This window comes from Taeniopygia guttata, chromosome 4 (genome assembly GCF_048771995.1).
Source record: "Taeniopygia guttata chromosome 4, bTaeGut7.mat, whole genome shotgun sequence".
Classification (NCBI taxonomy): domain Eukaryota; kingdom Metazoa; phylum Chordata; class Aves; order Passeriformes; family Estrildidae; genus Taeniopygia; species Taeniopygia guttata.
Window position 1 is genome coordinate 42,235,785 of NC_133028.1, and position 20,104 is coordinate 42,255,888.

A 20,104-nucleotide genomic window follows, 5' to 3' on the forward strand; every position below is an offset into this window, starting at 1 on the left:
ATTGAGTTATAGAACAGTTTGGGATACATGGCATCTACAAACATCATCTAGTCCAAGTGTCTGATCACTTCAGGGCTGACCGAAAGCTAAAGCATGTTGTTAAGGGCATTGGCCAATTGCCTCTTAAACATGGACAGGCTTGAGGCATTGACCACTTCTTGAGGAAACCTGTTCCTGTGCTTGACCATCCTCTACATAAAGAAATGTTTTAGCCTCTGGAAGAGGAGGCTCAGTCTAACCAATCTGTGTAAATACTAGCGTGGGCAAGTAAAGATGGGCAAATCAAAGCCTTCTCTGTTGTGTCCAGTGACAGGACAGGAGGCAGTGGGCACAAATGGATGTACAAGAAGGTCTGTTTAAACATCAGGAAACTTTTTTTTCCCTTCAAACTCTAACAGTGACTAAGCATTAGCACAGGTTGTCCAGAGAGGTTGGGGCATCTCTGTCTCTGGAGATATTCAAAACTCAGCAGTATGCAGTCATGCGCACCCTGTTTTAGGTGACCCTACTCTGAACAAGAATTACACCTTGGAGGTACCCAACAGCCCTAGCCATTCTGCAATCCTGTGAACTGAGCTGTTTGACTGGGTGCTTTTTGTGTGTGGTAGATGTCCTCAGAGCCAAAAATATGAGGCAGCACAGAAGACTTCGTTTTAATAATGCTCCATTTGTAAGTCTCAGGCAGTTTTAGTAAAGAAATAAGTCTAAACATTTGGCCTAGTAAAGAATTTTCTATCTTTCAGCATTTGCAGGCACAGTAGTTTAGTCACTTAGATATGTCTGGGACAAACTGTAGGCACCTGTGAAACTTTTGGGGACCTGAGTCGACAGAATTTGTGTAAATTTCCCATGAAAAATCAGAAATCTACAATCTAGAAAAAAAAAACATTATTAATACTCAAGTGATTTTTATACCTTTATTTTCCTCAGTCCTCATATGTGTCTGATTTTGGAGAGTAGTTTAGGCAAGTACTTGCTTGTGTAAGTGCTAGAATTTTTTTTTTTTTTTTGTAGGTTGGAACAGACATTGTAGGGAGCACTATTAATTGATTCAAAACAGTGTAGCTTTATTTACTTTTTAAATGTAAACTACTGAGCTTCTCTTTCCACAGTCCTGATGTTTTGGTATGTTGCTTGGCAAGTAAGATACACTGCTTCTTTTTGGTTGATGATATGTATAATTCGTTATTCATCATCCTGTATTTTTACTCTTTTATTGTTACTTTAAGTGTTTTTGTATTTACGCTCCTCATATATAGTTGAATATATGTATACAGTTATTATATAACCTCTCTGTTTAAATTACTTAAACTAACACTTCAAGTTATGACAGAGGTAGCTGCTATATCATACTGTCCAGTTGAAACTGGATTTACAAGGTGGAAGGAAACTTTGGTTACAAAAGTGCTGTACCTGGACTTGAAACAATGAAAATCTTTTAAAAGGGAATGGACTTTCTTGGTTTCCTAGAAGAAAAAAAAAGGAAGCATTTTGGAAAGTTAAATTCTAGGAATAATCCAGTGGTGATTGAAGTTCCCTAGTGCTGGAGTTTTCAGGGTGCACATATTGGCTGTTTTAGCATTCAGTAATATACTCCAGACAGAGACTGGAGACAGTCTTCCATGTATGGAAATTAAGGGGTTTTTGAAAGCAAGGGGAAAAGACTTTAGTTGCAGTCCATAAGCGTACTCTTGAAAAAAATGATTAACTTTTTTCTGAACTTGCTGTCATAATAAACTAGATGGATTTTACTACTGTTAAAAGCTTACTAAGAATTTTTGCCTTATTGAAGGCATAGTTTTCAATATCTCAACTCTTTCTGGTTTCTTCTTCCAGAAGAAAATGTGTAGGTAAAACTTCCAAATCTGGGAATTCCAAATCTGGGAATTTTACTAATAAGAACAAATAAAGGCAATTTTTTAATATCTAAAAATCTTTTATTAAGCTGCATTTTTGTTTTATATGTCAGGTGAACTTGCCAGAGTTCATTTCTACGGATGCCACTGTTCTGACGCTCTCTGCCATAGATAGGGATTCTGAACGTAATGGAATGATTTCCTACAAAATCCTCTCTCCCTATGAGGGATTTTCCATTGATCACAAGAATGGTGAGTCTGCATGGATTATTAGTTCAACTTTTTAAGTATAAATCAAAGAGTTTTGTTCCTTTCTCACCTGTTGCCAGTGATTACTTGAGTTCTGGAAATTTGTGGTGGCCAAAGCCCATCCTGTTTTTGCTAAATCTGCCATTATCAGGAGAGAGCTATTGCATCAAAGACTGCAGTTCTCAGTTTGTCCCCAAACCATGTGTATTTTTTCTGGTCAAAATGCAGTATGTGTATTTGATGCTGCATCATTGAGGGGAGGTCTTGCTTTCACAGCATTAGCTATGATTTCTTAGAGTCATGGAATAGTTTGGACATGATTTATAATAGTCATCCAGTACAACCCCCCTGCAATGAGCAGAGACATCTTCAAATAGATCAAGTTGCACAGTATCCTGTCCAACCTGACCTTGAATGTTTCTGGGCATGAGGCAACCACCACCTTTCTGGGCAATGTGTTCCAGTGTTTCATTACCCTCATTGAGAAAAATTGTTCCTCATATCTGATCTGAATTTGCCCTCTTTTGGCTGAAAACCATTATCCCTTGTCCTGTCACAAAAGGTCTTACTGAAATGTCTGTTCCCCTCCTTAGAAACCCTCTTCAGGGCCAAAATAAGGTCTCCCTGAGCCTTCTCTGGGCTGAACAATCTCAGCCTGTTCTCAGGAGAGGGGCTCCAGTCCTCTGATCATTTTTATGGCTCTCCTCTGGCCTTGCTCCAACAGATCCACATGTTTTCTTTGCTGAGAACTCCTGAGCTGGATGCAGCACTCCAGTAGGACTCTAACAAAGAGCAGAGGGATTGAATCATGCCTTTCTCCCTGCTGCCCATGCTGCTTTTGGTGCAGCCCATGATTCAATTGGCTTTCTGTGCTGTAAGTGCATGTTGATGGGTCATGTCCAAGTTTTCATCTACTGGTACCCCCAGGTCCTTGTCCACATGGCTGTTCTCAATCCCTTCCTCCTCCACCCTCTGTTGATATCAAAATTTGTCCTGAATCATGTGCAGGACCTTGCACTCATCTTTGTTAAACTTCATGAGGTTCATGGACCCACCTCCTGAGCTTGTCCAGTTCCACCTGGATGGCATCCCATCCCTCAGGCATGTCAGCTGCAGCACTCAGCTTGGTGTCATCTGCAAACTTCCTGGGGCTGTACTCTATTCCACTGTCTATGTCACTGGTATTAAACAATACTGGTCCCAGACCCCGGGGGATGCCATTTGTCTCTGATGTTCATCCAGACATTGACCGCTTACTTTCCAGATGCAAGAGAGTAATTTTGTTGTGTACAGCCATTACAGCTGGGTCATTTTCAAATATGACTGTTTATAATCAGCTTTTGGAATCACATTTATTTGCCTGTGAATTGTGGGCTTTTGTTAATTTTATTTTATTTTCAGGTTCACTGTTTGCCATGGAACCAGTTATGCAGCTGAAAAATATTTCCATTATTCGTCTCCTGATAGAGGCCATAGATGGTGGCAGTCCCCCTCTGAGTGCAGTTACCTCCATAGAGGTGCACATAGAAGATGTCAATAACTGTGCCCCTCGCTTCACAAAGGTTCTGTACAATCTCAGTGTGAGTGAGGATGCCTCAGTTGGAGAAAGTGTCCTTCTGTTCTCAGCCATCGACTGTGATTGGACGCATGACAACACATTTGTTGAATACTCTATTATTGGTGGCAATGCTGAGAATTTATTCTCCGTGGAAACAAGCATTGTGGGGTCAGAAACATCCTACAAACTTGTAGGCAGTCTTGTTTTGAGCAGTGCTCTTGACAGGGAAACAGCTGCTTCTCACCAGCTGGTTCTCCTTGCCTCTGATCATGGAACACCCTCCTTGAATTCAACTGCTACAGTGCTAATAACTGTGCTGGATGTTAATGATAACCCTCCAGTATTTAGCAGCTCAGAGTATCATGTTCATGTCAAAGAAAGCATCCCCATAGGCAGTCACATCACTGAAGTTTCAGCAAAAGACTGTGATGCAGGCACTAATGCAGAGATCACTTATGCTATCATCTCTGGAAATGACAGAGGATATTTTGGCTTGGATGGTAGAACAGGATCTGTAAATTTGACAGAAATGCTGGATTATGAGGATACCATGAAATTCACTTTGGTTATCCAAGCCACAGATGGAGGAACTGATGTAAAAAATATGGCTTTTGCTGTTGTTCTTGTTAGTGTCCTAGATGACAACGATTATGCCCCACTTTTTTTGTTTCCCAGTCTGAGCTGCACTGTCAGTGAAAATCTGCCTACCTTTTCTTTTGTGTGTGCTGTTTGTGCATTGGATTTTGATAAAGGCTCCTATGGGCACCTTACCTATTCCATTCAGTCTTCATGTTTGGCTCACCGTGAAGCTGCTGGAGACCGTGACATGTTCTTCATTGATCCTTTAACAGGAGATATTCATACAAAGCAAATGTTTGACTATGAAAGTCAAAATAGGTACTGTCTTATAATCCAAGCAAAAGACAAAGGTGATTCACTGACTACCACTACAGTTCAGGTAGATATTGAGGGGAGAGATGAATTTGACCCAGTGTTTACACAAGAACATTATTTCTTTAATCTCCCTGAGAAGAATCAAGCAGGCCAGTTGATTGGTAGAGTGACAGCATCAGACAGTGATGGTGGACTGGATGGAGTTGTTCATTACTCCCTTCTAAAACCTTCTCCGTTCTTTTCTGTGAATCAAACCAGTGGCAATATTTATTTGACTCAGACTGTTCACAGAAGGAAAAATGGCATCAAAAGGAATGATGATACTCTTAAATTGTTGGTAAGAGCTCATAGCCCCAAAATTACATCAAGGTTCACAGCGTGCACTGTTTTTGTAAATATTTCCAATTCTCCTGAGAGTGATCCCACAGTGTCAGCACACAGCCTGACAGTGAGTGTTTCCATCTCACTGATGGTGTTTCTGCTGCTTGCCATCAGTCTTATCACACTTACTCTGAGACTTAAGCAGAAAGATCTGATTAATGCTTGTGTGAAAAAAAACCCAGTATCCTCCTCAGCTGCTGATGTGAATTCAATAAGAGAAGACAAGGACTGCCAGAAAATCCAAAGTACTGAGAGCAGTATGCTTCCCATGGGTACTATAGCAAAATGGTTGAGCCTAGCTGGACTTGGAGAGGGGAAGGATGATGATGTCTCCTGCAGGCGTTCAGACTCCAGTGGTCATGGTTCTGCTGAAGGTGAGTCTGCAGACGATGAGGAAATCAAACGGATCTATGAGTATCCTTGCAGAAAAAGCATTGGCTCAGCACTGAGCAAGCACAGCTCGCAGATGGCAGACTTGGGGGTCCCAAGAGAGTCTGATCAGTTCTCCCATCATTCTGGAGAAACAGATGTCGCAGCTACCATGCAAAGCATGGAGAATGTGCAGACCATTAAAGGAGAAAGCAGAGAAGAAGCTTGTGACACAGCCTATGCACATAAAATCTTGTCTCAAACACTTACGAAAATTGGAATAAAGGAGGAAGGCATAATGACAGACCTCACAAGAGACTATGTCCTGATGTCAGATGGGAAAGACTCTGGGTATGATTTGCTTGCAACTGTTGGCACCTCAGATGAGGATCTCGGAGGTGGTTATAACTGGGATTATGTGCTCAGCTGCAAACCCAGATTTCAACCTCTTGCCTCAGTGTTTAATGATATTGCAGAACTGAAAGATGAAAATGCTCACATTCACAGCTTCTCTAAGGAGAAGAAATCTCTTGTTTTCCCTCCTCCCTTGATAACATCAGTAGCACAGCCTGGCATAAGGACAGTGCCCCCAAGAATGCCAAATATAATAACATCAGGGCAAGTTTTTAATAAAGACTCTTATCCTCCTATTATCCATAATCATGGATACCCTCCACCAATCATGAACCCCAGATTTTCTCCTACTCTCTCTCTACTTACCATGCAGACACCTTCTGCTTCTCCAGTACTGTCTGATGGGAAAATGATAGGAACATGTCTTATTGATCCAAGCTATGAACTTGCAACAGAGGAAGAAATTCAGGTCTAGGTTATTAACTGGCAGTATTTTATAATAAGAAATATGGCTTAAAATGTATTTTGTTACTTTTTAACAGCAAAATATGCCTGTCAGAGCTGCATCACCAGTATTCTCTCTATTTTCATGAGCCTAAAAAATTAAAATATAAAGTAGTCAGAAATTTTGTAACTATACCTCTTGTTCTCCTCAGAATACACTGTGAGAATACACTTTTTCAGCTCACAAGTGTGGTTTCCTGTGTAAAACACACAACCAAGTGCCTAATAACCAATTTGACTAATTTTACCATTTTTCTTATAAAATACATTAATAACAAATAATTAAGTAATTCTTTATTGTGGAAAACATTTGTTAGCATACTGGTGGGTTCTGACTGAATCTGTGGTGGTGTTAGAGGAAAGTACTGGAGGGACGTGTTAGTACAGTAGATGTGGGGGTGGGCAAAGGATAAAACAAGGACTCTTGCTGAGCTCTTTCTCTAGTGTTTACCCAGGTTTCCCGCATCTCAGCCTCTGGGTCCCAACGATCTGTTTGGCCTGGTGTGGTTTCATCACCTGCAATGGCTTCTCTGTGGGCTTTCTTAGCTATCTTTGTGCTGTGGAACCCACTCAGCAGGTTCTGGGCACCTTTTGTTTATCTCCTGGTTTAAAGCCAGCAAGTCACAATAACCTGAATAATGGATCACCCTTGGAAAACAGAATAACCAGTGGTAAGAGAAAAGCAACGATCTTCTCTAGTACTAGATCTCAAGTAGATATCTATTGTCTTTTTGTCATATTACAGACATATTACAGCTGCCTGGGGCTCAGGCAGCTGTAAGAGCAGTGTTACAGTTCTGAAGATCCTGTACGCCTCCACCCTGGTCTTTGGTTCTGTCCTGGACCAAAGATCTATGCAAGACCAGGTAACCTGGCCTTGTTTGTTGAATGTATCATACACATGGCATTTTGTGTACGTATGTATATCCAGACACATACACATGCTGTATATGCTTGTATATTGATCAATAAAATACACAGACAGTACACCTATAATAACTTTGTTTTTTCTTCAGTGTACATTTAAAAGTCCCTTGCATCACGGGTGTTAAAACTGGGCTATAAGAAGGGTCTAATTTGTACCTAGGAGTCTGCTATAAGTCAGATGATGTACAGAGGTATATCTTGTTTATGGGTCTTAACAGGTGGAGGGAAAGCATGCAGTGTGGTTAGGCTGAGTGGTTTTGTGGGATCAGTAGCACATGTGCAGTGGCTGCTTTTTCTCAAGCTTGCATGTCAACAATTGCAGCCTGTGGGCTCATAACCGGTCTTTGAATAAGATCCTGTTTCTGAGGCTACAGTGACACTGTACAGCCTGCACATGCAACAGATTCCATGATGCTATGCAAGTGTGTGTCTTTTAAAGCTGACATTTGTTCTTTGTACTGCCATGGAGTCAGATACGAGACATAGCTTAGAAATTCATTGGGACAGACAAATTTTACTAAGAAAGAAGATGGGATGGTAAGTTGTGTAGTCAGGCAAAAAACTGTGCCAGGGAGAAGAAAGCAAAAAAAGGGAGTCCTTCCCAGTTCGTATCTAAACCCAGAGGTTCAGCTTAAGGACATTATTTCAGAATGAATATTATTGTCTGCCTGTTGGCATTATATTATATACAGCCTGATTGGCTTTAACTTAAATGCCTGAAATCATAAAGTAATTTCTCATATACTGAAAGATGTTCTTTGGGTGCTCACTTCTGTGCATTATAGTATCAGAAGGCACACAGAGCTACCTTTTCTGTGAAGTCAACAACTTCGCTAATTTGATTTTAGTTTCAGATGATCACGGACAAGTGGCAGCTATTGCTCTGGTGAGCAATGAGCACATGCCATCCTTAGAGGAGTCACCTTTTCAGCATAGGGACCAGTAGAAGAATAAATGCTTTACACAACAAAACTGTTTCATCCTTCACATTGATGGATATGAAGCAGGTAGCAAGGCCTTCATTTCATATATAGAGTCTACGCTAATGGATGAGTAGCTGGTTCTTTGCTAATATGGCTCTTACAAATGTTGTAATGCTATTAGGATTAGAAATCATTAGAAAGCATCAGTAATCATATTTAGGACAATATTTGGACCTCACATTGCTAATGGGTGCCCACCTCCTAGAGTTCTTGAAAAACAAGAAAATTGTTTCTGTTGGTGCATTTTAGCCCCTTCAAATTACACTTGTTTTTGATGCCTTTCTAAGATTAGATATGATTTGCATCCTATTTATCAAGCACATGATATAGACAATGAATACTTTGTGCTCCATTTAAGTATTATAGCAATCTTTTTCTTGTTTCTTATGTATTTATTGATTTTTTTATCAAATGGGAAACAACACTTAGCTGAAATATTGTTGTGTCATATATAGTCAAGTTCAAAAACTTAAACATTGAAACAAGTGCCTGCAATAAATCATGCGCAGTTCTTTTAACCTTACTGTCTTTTTCCCATAAGTAAACAGTATAACTTCTATAATTTACCATGACTTTAATATTAGCTTGCCTTGAAGAGGCTGTGTTGCTTTGCAATTCTGCACACCAGTTTTAGCACTTTGGAGAAGGTACAGAACTTGTTAGTGGAAAATCATATTAAGCTCAAAAAGCATAAGCTATAAAATAAAAGACAGTTGTCTCTTCTGGAATTTTGGCTGCCTGCCTTCTGGATTTGCTTGTTGGCAGCCTTGAAAACACTGGTGTAAATCACTACCAAATGGATATAAAAATTCCATCTACCGGTAGTCATTGTTATGTTGATGTTCAAGCAGATTTCTGTGCAAAGGGAAAAAACCTTCGTATTTACAGGGAACCCATTATTTAGGGATTATAACATAATATGCCTGTTTTCTAAAATGATACTAAAATCACTAATTACCTACACAAGTCCCTATTTAGTTTGTATTTTTTCTTCAGCTGAAGATAAATATTATTCCTAAAGCAGTTTTAGGTAAAAATAGTTGTGATTAAAATGAACCCTTGTTTCTAAGTCTATTGTACTGACAATTCCTAGTGTCGTTTACATTTGGTAGCCATCCATCCTTTGTGCTGCATGTGACTTGTTTTCTATAACTGACATGTAGCTTCTTGAAAATTATATTTAACTGTTCTCTTTGGGATATCTATAAACTGCAAATATGCTGCCCTGAAAAAAAAAAAATTACTAAAACATCAGCTAGCACCAGACTGACAATTGTACCCATATGGCTTTATACTTCTCCAGCTCAAAGACCACTTTGCAATCCAGTTGTCCACCATAGGCATGTGTGAGGCCATTGGGATTAGACCTCCTCCCTATGGCAATGCCTACATTGCTCCTTCAAAACCAGCCCTCTGGGGCTGAAGAACGCAGAGGAATTGAATCCTTGCAGGAAGGGAATTGCACTGATTGGCTGCAAATGGAAAGGGGTGTTCCCCAAAATCCTGTAAAAACACTAATTGGAATAGGAGGCAGTTGTGACTTTGTAATTGAATATACTGTGGTGGGAGGTTTATATTTAGGATTTGGCTTGCTTGGCAAGTGAAATCGCTTTGCAGCTTCTTGCTCTTAACGTCTGTCACAACAGAGCCAACTCACCATGGCAATATGTGGCTCAGTTGCCTGTAGATGATCTGGTTGCAATAAATAAAGTGTTTCAGAATCAAATTGAGTATAGTTTTGGGTGCCTCATAGTTGCTAGTTCTGTTAGTTGTTTGCTAGCACGTATGGAAAGCCTAATGTATATTCAATCTGTGGATGGATTTGTATGTTCAGAACTCATTCAAAAAGCTGCAGTCTGACATCAAAATCCTCTTGGTGGCTTTGAAAATTCCTCCATGAATACATACAACATTTAAAAAACACTGGAAAAATGTGAATGCTCAAGCAAAAGAAAAGGGGCCTTATAGAAGGGAAATAATGAAAATCTAAAACTTTTTGGTTAAGACTTGCACTTTACATTGATGCTAGGGCTATTCCTCATAAAACACCAGATACTTTTCTTCTGTAATGTGTAAAAAGTAATAGAGGACCATCTGTAAGGAATACTGAGAGGCAGCAGGGTAGGCTATAATTACAAAATTATTCTGTTTCTTGATGCATATGAGTTGCTTGAGCAATGAAGAAAGTACCAAATCCTTTAGCTGATGATAGTCATAAAAATCACAATTGCTGCCTTGTTACTGTATAAATGTTTGACTGACCCTATAAGTCCTGTACTGGATGATGCATTAGGAGTCAAACGATATACCTGAAAATGCAGATGTCATAGTAAAGGAGTGAAGAAATCTATCATGGTTTTCAAAACTTCAAATGCAAATCTCATTACAATTAGAAAACTCAGATTTCTCGACTATCATGTTTAAAACAAACTATTTCTGCCTTACAAACTACATTGAAAACTGTCAGTCACATCTGTGTAGCCTTATCCTCTTGAAAATAGTTTGTTTTACACTTTTTGTTGGAAGTTAGTATTTATGTAATACTGGTCACCTTCACTAAAACTGCATGTTGATTGCCTAGGAAAGCTCTCAGAAAACTCAGAAAATGGAAGTTGTTGATTGTGAGAGCTGTTCAGCTGCCAGTAGCTGTTGTAAAGAAGTGACATTTCGGAGTAGCTGGGGCTAGATGGTGACTACTCACCAGCTTGACCTGGGGGAATAGCTGGCTGTTGCCTGTATCCGCCTCCACCATATCATTGGAAACATTCAAATGGGAAACTCAAAAGAGTTTCCAAAATGGTGTTACTGGTGCCATAATCAAAAGAAATGAGTAGCAAATCAAACTTGTTTGCACTGACCTCTGAAAGTTCTGTCTCAAGCCCCATCTTGCTGGGTGCAGACTACTTTCCAGCATCTCCCTTTCAACAAACTGTAAGGTTTATTTAATTTCAAAGTTTTTTTTTTTTTTAAATACTGGGTTTTGATCCAACATCCCACTGATTTAAGTGGGACTTGAATAAAAAATGCACCTAAAAGAAATGGGCAACATATGTCTTGCTGATGCTCCTGCAAGAGTCAGTGGTAATGGAGAGCTGTCTCCTCAGTATGCAGGGCTGTAAACCATCAAGAGAGAGCATTAAGAGAAGAGAAATCGAGACCCTAGAAAATAGTAGAACCAGCATGGGGCAGGGGGCTGGGATTTGGAGTGGAGGTTCCTCTGTGCTTCCAGGTAATTTATGCAAACCTTGCTTTATATGCTTATTTTGGAGCAATTTTTAGAGAAATCTGGGAAAGTCTGTAAGGGAAAGGTCATTTACTGTTTCCTTGTTCTTCTTTTATGTAAACTACAGTTGGCTGCCTGATTTGCTACTGCTTTTACTGAATGCACAAAATAATTGCACCTTCAGACACGGTTTCTCTACTTTTCTTCTCTACTTGCCTACCTGAGGTCAAGTTGAATTAGTCTTCAAAATTATCCTGGTAACTGTTAACATAACCAGGAAGGATTTGGGAATTGTTGACTGGTTGTTGGGGTTTGGGGATTTATTTTGGTTTTGGGAGATTTTGTGGCATTGGTTTTTGATTGTGTTTTTTGAGAGATATATGTGTTTTTTCAATTTTAGGCTGAAATCCATAGTCATATAGGTTTTGAAATCTGTCTTCTGTCACACTAATGGAGCATCTTGTGCCGTTGGCTGATCATATATTCACTGGGTAAAAATTGGTAAATGTCAGCAGCCTGCTTTTTTCTCTGGCAATAGAATTACAATAAACTGTATTTAATTTTGTTCCTGAATGTCATAAACTCTAGGCTTGATATGTTTGAACTCCCCATTTTTCCTTCAGATTTTTTCCATATGTAGCTAAAATGTTTCACTGTTGACCATTTTCATCCCTCACATACTTCTTTTAACTTAGTTTTAATAACTGAAAATTGGGCATTCTGATCCCTAAGCACTTAAGGTGTGGAGCCAAGTTGTGAATATATCCTGCTAAAAGAATGTGGTGTGTTCTATCATTATAATTACAGATAAATGTAGGTTTAGTCATACAAGCCTCCTCTTTACAATGGTTTTTGTGTGAGGTTTAATGAGTTCTTCTGTGATTTGCAGAGTTAATTAGTGAAGTTTATAGCATGGAGACAAAAAGCAACAAGGAAATTTGATTACTGCAACTAGTGCAAAGGTGAAATGATGAAGCAGGGAGGACATCTTGATAATTGAATTTTAAAGCATGACAGTGAGTAAAAGGCCCATCCAGTTCACCCATGTGCTTGAAACCTTGACTCCTTAGGAAGGTCTTGTGCCAATACTGCAAGGTAATACTTTGGGGAGTGCAGGCCTGCTAGTCTTTTGTTACAGTTCTTTAGTTTTGTAGCAATGATAATTCTCACATGTATAAACAAAAGTCCCTGATATGTATTCCATGGCAGAATTAGTGATATCTTATGGCAATAGTGGGGACTAAAAATACACCATCAAACCCATCTCTCACTGAGCATCTTAGTTTACAAAAAATCTGCCTAAAATAAATAATACAAAGACAGATTTTGGGGTATTCTTCCTAAGAGAGAAATTAATTATGGATCTGAGCAGAATCTTTCAAGTGACTGCTGATTACATTCTTTTGAAATGTATATGTATTTTTTTACTGGGTGACTCTCCTAAGCAGAGGTGTTGTGAGTCTTAGCAATGGAGAGATGAAGGTTTATAATAGAGAAGAGAGAATGGGATAAACTGGAATTGAAAGGAAGAGCAAAGATACATTACAGACATAGAGTAGATCTCTGTTAGAAAGGACTGAGTACTTGACAGCTCAGCTGTATCAGAAAATTATGTACTGCCTGCCAGGGACAGAATTACATGTCAAAGACCTGACAGAGAAATAATCTCTGAGAAACAAAAAAGCTTCTTTGCTCATCTGCAGTCTCCTGACAAAAGAAACTATCTGCTGGATTCTGTCAGGGATAGTGATGAAAAGCTGGGGCGTCAGGATCTTGCAATGTAGATGACTGTCTTGGTTCCAGCCAGGACAAAGTTGACTTTGGCAGTAGCCAGGAGGGGCCATGGCCTATTCTATACCACCTGATGTCATTGCTGGGGGCAGGGAAAGAGAACTCTCTTCTGAGGAACAGGATTTCCTTCCATTCAAGGGGAGCAATCCATTATTGTCTATTGCTGGGGGTTTTTTTCTCCCATGTGAATCATTTCTTTTCTTATACCTTCTGTCGTTAGTATTGTTACTGTTACTGTTCATTTTCTTGTCTTATTGCTCTTTCCAGTAAATTACTCTTACCTCAACCTGTGATTTTTGCCTTTAGTTCCTCGAATTCTCCTCTTCATCGCAACACAGGAGTGAGGGTGGTGAGGGGGAGTGAGCAGCAGTGTGGGAGCACTAAATTGGAGAACACCATTCCTAAAAGCATTACAATGACCTTCAGCAGAGTTCTGCTGGTCAGCCAAGAAGAGGGAAAGAATAGAAGACAGTGTGGAGAAGGTCAGGGAGCACACATATGTTTTCTCAAGCCTGATTGTGTTACATAGAAGAGAAAAATCAGGTAAGAAGGTGAGATGAGTTCCAATTGTAATTATTCCAGTTCAAAAAATGTGCACTGTCCAGGTATAGCAGGTTTTGGTAGGTTACAGAGCTTGCTGTAGCCTCTAAGGTTGACTTAGGCACAGGTATATATGTACACATAGGATTTTCTGTAACTGTACTGCTGGGGTGTTTTCTGTAATAATATATATATGGTTGGTAAACAGAGACTGCTAATTATATAGAGCTAACACACTTATTCACAAAAGGTGATCTGTATTAATTTTTCTTTTCACAAAAATTAGCATGCTAAAGAAGTCTTTACTGGAGAAAACAAGCTTGTATCTGTAACCAAAAGTTAATTTTGTTAAAATAAAAAAAAATAAAAAGCCTGCTCCAAAGAAAGGAAGAAATAGGTCTGTAACTAAGAATTATGTCTACACAACATTATCTACCTAGCAAAGAGAACCAAATTACTTCTGAATGGGCTGATTTGAATATCTGAAGCTGTTCTGCCACATTCTTTGCTCCAGCTAACAGTCTCAAAGTTCACTAGCTCAAGTGGAACATCACACTGACATAGCTACGCTACCCAAAAAGGCTTTGATCATATTCCCTACTGTGTCATATAAGCTGAATTCTAGGATTACTGACTTCAAAGAACAAACTTTCATAAATATAGAGGTGAAGGCATTGGGACACAGCAGTCTGAATGCTGGAGAGGTTTAGAATTGTATCAAGCCAAAGATGTGAACATTAGCTGGAACTGTCTGGATAGCAAAGATTATTCAGGGCAAAGAACCCCACAGGGTACCAACTGTCCAGTAAGAAGTGCTTATGTTTAAAAGGGGACAAAGTGTAAGGATTGCAAAAAGTCAGTGAATGGACTTGAGAATATTACTGCAAACTGCCAAAGGCTTTTTGCTCATAAAAAGAAAGAAAGTAAGTAGGAACACTGAAAATCAAGGTAAAGGTTAAAAATAATCTCTTCTAGCCAAAATGAAGGCATTTTTAATCTTAATTTGCTGTGAAGCTACTGATAATGATGACCATGGAATTAATGAGAGGACAAAGGTAATAATAAGGGCCGGGAAGGAAAAGGGATAACCCCTAAGGTGAAGACAATGTACTCAGAGGGGAAATAATAGTTCTCATCCTAAGGCTGAAATAACTCTATTTTAACTCTGTGAGTACAGAGCTAGGGCATGAAATGTCTTTTAACCAAGGAAAGGATAAAAGTATGCCACTGGAAGTCATTATGTAGTCCCCCTAGCAAATAAGGGGAAAATAGAAGGATTCACCCAGATCTCCAACAGTTACCTCCACTGGAATGGAGTCAGCTTTGGGGAAAAACCAGGACACACAGATGCAACAGTATTGTGCATGAATACAGGGTAGGTCATGTGCCCAAACACTGCACTCTTTGAGAAGATAGCTAAATGCATAAATTCAATTGAATTCATATATTTGAGTTTCAGAAAGACATTTGACACAATGCCAAGTAAGAGTTAATTCTAGAACTGCAACATGATACATTTATTGCAGAGTATATTGGCAGAGAAAAATAGAGTTGGAGCGAGGTCATTGGTAGAGACAGATAGATTTTTCTGGACTGCTTAATATTTTCCAATAGAGTCAGCAACAGAAACAAGCCTGATTGAAACAGAGCTTGGTCGGTTTAAACAAGGGAATTTGGAGTAATTTCATATGTGAATTGGCCAAATTTCATCCACTGACTATTGGATTGTATAATATCTTTTTCTGCTTTAGGTTAAGGAGCACCTGATATGATTGCTCATTGTAACTGTATCTGTTTTAACCTCTTTAACCTTTTCTACTGTCACACCATATGTCATTTTCTCTAGTCCTTGATAAATTTTTGTCATCAGAACCTATGATTTCAACACCTTGAAATATATTTAATTCAGTTGTTATTCCACTATTCTTAAATACTGAAAATAATTGCAGCTTAACATTTGTAGACCTGAAGTATTTGCAGCTAATTTTTATTTGATTGTTGTATGCAAAGAACCCCAGCTTCTGGCTCAGCCATATTCATCCTGTTATGTGTTATCTGACCTTTATAACATCACCATTCCTTCACTTACCAATGGACAGGACAATGTCTATTATCCATAAATAATGTTGGAGATTCTTCATGTTCCCTCAGAAGAACAAAACAGAAAGAAGTATTGAACACTTCTGAATTAACAGTGCTTCACACACATTTGTATTTGAAGAAAGAATTTACCTTTATTTGTGCAGAGAAGGAAAATACTCTCATTTGAAAGGGTTGCATAAAACATGAATGCAAGTACAAAAGAGAATGTGCATATTGGCATGGGCTTCAGTACTCTTCAGGGTATCATAACTCACAGAGCTCTGTTTAATCCATTAGGCTATCTAGAACTGCCATTTCTTCATGACAGTTTGGGAGCAATTGAATTTTTTCAAAATTTTCCCAGAGATTCAAATATTTTAAAATATTTTGTTTGAATTCTCATCAAGGTATTTTGAAATGTAATGGAGATGTTCACATTTAATAAATAATCGATGAAAATTTGAAGGCAGGCACATTTTCCTTAAGCTTCCAGTTTCTGCCTCTTTTTCTTCTTTTTCTGTTTCCTTGCCTCTCTTTCTCCCCCCTCCCCCCCCCACCCCACCTCTCCCCCCCACACACATTCCCCCCCGAAATAGCTCTTCCTGCCAAAAATTATTTGGGGAATTGAAGTCAATCCAGAGAGCTGTAGTCAGATTGATGAAAGCATATTTTACTATCAAATGCTGCATTACTGAATCATCTCACTCCACTTTAGAGATGTGAAATTACAGAAGATATGTGTTTGGGATAGATATAAAAATTGTAACGTTTTTGGAAAGTGGTCTGAGAAAGTTTTGAAGTGTGCATTTGGAAAGATTCAGTATTTCTGAGTGAAATATTGTGGGTGAGTTATATAGGTCATCTCCAAGAAGCCATGCATTTCACACCACAGCTCTGTAGATGCCTGATATTTTACAGCAGCTTATTCGTAAAATATTTCAGTAAGTTTTAAAGTTTTATTGTGTCTATTTCTGTCTATGCCTGTAAAGCCAAGCTCCATTAATACTACAATTCCAGCTATAAAGAATTCTGTGAGAGGAAGGGAACTTATAAATAATGCATTTAGAAACCTCTAAAAAGTATCTTCAGAACTTTTGGCACTTGTTAAAGCAGAATATCCCATCATCAGTGACAGACAGATTTGTTTTTTTAACCATAGACAGGTAGGAAGACCTTCCTGTTTTCTTCAATTGCACTAAATATTTTGTTTGCAGACTAGGCAGGTCATTAGGCTTATCAGTAGTTTTTATTTTGAGCAGGCTAATTCCATGGATGAGACTCTTAGTTTATTCTTGGGGGGAGTCAACTTGGGGAAGGCATCCCCCTGCTCACAGGACTGGCATCTGAGTCCTCACCCAGGACAGATCTCCTAGATATGTGGAGGAGTGCTCACAGCATGAAAAATTACATAATTTTATGCTTCCTGCTTCATTAAATCTAACACTTTATGACTTTCACAAAACTCACGACGCAGAAACCAAATTTTGGAGTCAGAAACAACTTTAATGAATAGGCTGCAAAAGATGTAGAGTCCCATTAAGATAAGAGATAGTCTTTCTGTCAGAGCAGAAATTGCCAGTAGTTGAAAAGTCTATGGAAACATGTGCTTAAATCCTGTGCAGCTTCACGTTTAGATCTAGAAGATGTAGTTCAATGTAGCTTGAAGAATTTCAAGAATTTCTGGCTGGCTTTCACCAAAGAAAAAACAAATCTTTGACTTCTTTTGTCTCCTTCTCTTTCTTTTATTGTAGACATTCTGAATGCTTTTCTTACATTTTTCATCTTGCATAGTTTTGATGCATTTCAAATTCTTTTCTCCGTTGCATTCCCATAAATGTTAAACAGTTCCTATCATTTGCACAAGGTATAGGCAAAACAGAATAAATTCAATACAATATTCAAGAAATAACTTTGTTTGACAGTGGCTGCTGTCAACAAACCCGATGATCTTGAAGAGGAAAGCTGGAGACTGGCCAAACAGATAAAAAAGGAAGTGAACTGAACACTCTCCCAAATTCTGTGATTGTTAGATGGCTTGGCACAAGTACCAGGTTTCTTTTTTTGGTGAAGTTCCTGAATCGCAGATCAAGAGTTTTAAGCCAGGTCCTGTAATTTCTGTCTTTGGAATGTGCTTTGTTCTCTGGTGGGTTCCTGAGGTGACACACCCACTGCTAGGATGGGCACAACTAAAGTTGTGATCTGGTCTTTGTGGGATCAAAGGCAACCCATCAAAATTAAACTCTGGAGGATAAGTTCCTTGTTCTGCATCTTGCCACTTGCACTCCTGCTCACTGTAAAACCATTTACCACGTGATCAAAGTCTTTCCATGGCAAGTGACAAAAATTGAAAACTCAATTAGTGGGATTGAGAGCCTCGAAAAGAAAAGGTAATTTAAGTTTTTTAACAGAAACAACTTTATTATGTTGCCAAAGAATTTTTAAAATTACTATTCTGGGGTCTGACTTAGTTCTTGCTTGCTTGCCTGTGCTGAGATGCTTTGGAGTATTCCAGTTGGTCCTTCACTGGTTATTAGAGGTTGATTGTTGCAGCAGTAAAATATCTTTGATGTTTTGGAAAGAACATATAACTTGCGTATTTTGTATTAGATACCTTTCACACTTCAGTCGTGAATTAGTAAAATTAGTACTGAAAAAAATTCCGTTTTCAAAGAAATAGGAATTGTCTTTTTTTTTTTTTCTCTTTGGTTTTATGTAGCAGGTTTTATTCAGTAATAGCTGCAACTTTGCAAATGGATTGAAACATGTAAAGCAGTGAAAACCTAAGGTTTTACAGAATTGAAGACTTTTATTTTTTCAGATCTAATGCTTCCCTGGTCACCCATGATAGTGTTTTCAATATTGAAAGTGATTCTAGCATCATTTTTTTGCATAACTTTCTATAAGATTTTATCTGGCCAGCCTTGTTTCTTCACTTCATTTTCTCAAAGGGTTCAGAGAATGTTGTGTGCTTTGATGAAGGACAAAATAGATACATATATTAAACTGATAAGCTCTTGATTAAAAAAAAAAAAAAAAAAGAATATACAAAAGTTGTAAATCATTTAAATAACTCCTAGAGTTCTGTGTTTCAGTATTGCCTGGTGGATAATGGTATTTCCCAGTGGTGCATAAATTCAAGGTAGTAATCTGTCTTGTATCATCCAAATGCTTTAAAGACCTTAAGAAAAGGTAAAAGACAACAGTAATTTTCAGATTAGTCAAAATGGTGTTATTTTCTTTATCCTTGCTTTTATAAATTCTGTCAAGAAAGAGTTTCTCTTGTAATTAGTTGTCCAAGGCAACAATTCCAGAAGAAGAATCTTATTTTAAAGCGCTAAAAATTGACATGGAGGAAATTGCTTAATAAGAATTCCTCTGAAGATTAATGCCAGAATTGAAACCTTTCTAACACTGTGGGAACCATTTATTCATGCAAACAAAGAAGTGCAGATGAGTGATGTGTAGGGATATTGGGATATTTTAGAAGAACTCTCAAAAAATGTGACTGGGTGAAGCTGAGGCTGATTTTTGTTTGTTCCTTTGCTGGTTGTGGCCTTATGTGATTTCTTATATTGTTTCAAGCACAATGAAACTTTTAAAACAATCAGATGTGGCCACCATTAAAAGAAATATTCCCTCCAGAAGCAGAGTGGGAGGTTCAAGTAGCCTAACTTAGTCACTGGCTTATCAATTTTTTAAGCATTTGGTCTTTCCAAGGTTCTTGCCTATCCTGAATTATTTACTCAGTCAGTGAACTCCTTACTGAGGTAACAGGTGCCTGTGGAGATGTCCCCTGAGCAATCAGCTTTTAACTTTGTTGACTCCCTGAAGAGTCACGCTCAGAAGATGACCTGGCTGTCATCACTGTCTCAAGGAAGGCACAGAATACAGCAGGAATCTCATACTGCCTCTGTTGACACAGAACTCATGATGTTCCTTGGCTGCAAAGCAGGAAAAGCACTCATCCAAGAACAAGAGTTATGAGGTAAGACCTGTCTTAAGGAGTCCTAACCACCAACATTTTTATCTCAGTGACATCCCTGACTGCCTGGGCACCACTGGTTTTTCTGAGAGGACTCTCCCATCTTCAAAGCTGAGCTGATGCAAGAATTTTCTTAAAACAGGGAAGAGTAAGAAGCAGATTTTTTCAAACTCAGTAAAGCTTTTAGAAAAGATAGTTGGTTATTGATTCTTCCCTTTTTCCTGTGCTACCCTATTCTTATATCTGAGCAGAAAACCCTCACACCTGGTGCAGTTTGGAAGAAATTGAAGGGCTGGATTAACTCAGATCTCCATACCCATAAAAGAAATTTATTTCTTCTACAGGGTGACTTCAGTGAATGGCAGGCTCTGCAGCAACATAGAGATCTTTTTGAAATCTGTGCATGTGCTC

The 20,104-nt window shown here is 38.6% G+C and overlaps 1 protein-coding gene across 1 annotated transcript in view; it reads left to right on the forward strand.

Annotated features, from left to right (window-relative positions):
• DCHS2 (dachsous cadherin-related 2) overlaps positions 1-9,036 on the forward strand; it is a 109,270-nt gene extending 100,234 nt beyond the window's left edge. The window contains exons 19-20 of the mRNA XM_030271471.4: positions 1,970-2,108; positions 3,507-9,036. Of these exons, the coding sequence (XP_030127331.4) occupies positions 1,970-2,108; positions 3,507-6,136 (2,769 nt within the window). The 3' untranslated portion in view covers positions 6,137-9,036. The remainder of the gene's footprint in view (positions 1-1,969; positions 2,109-3,506) is intronic.
• The last annotated feature ends 11,068 nt before the right edge of the window (positions 9,037-20,104 follow it).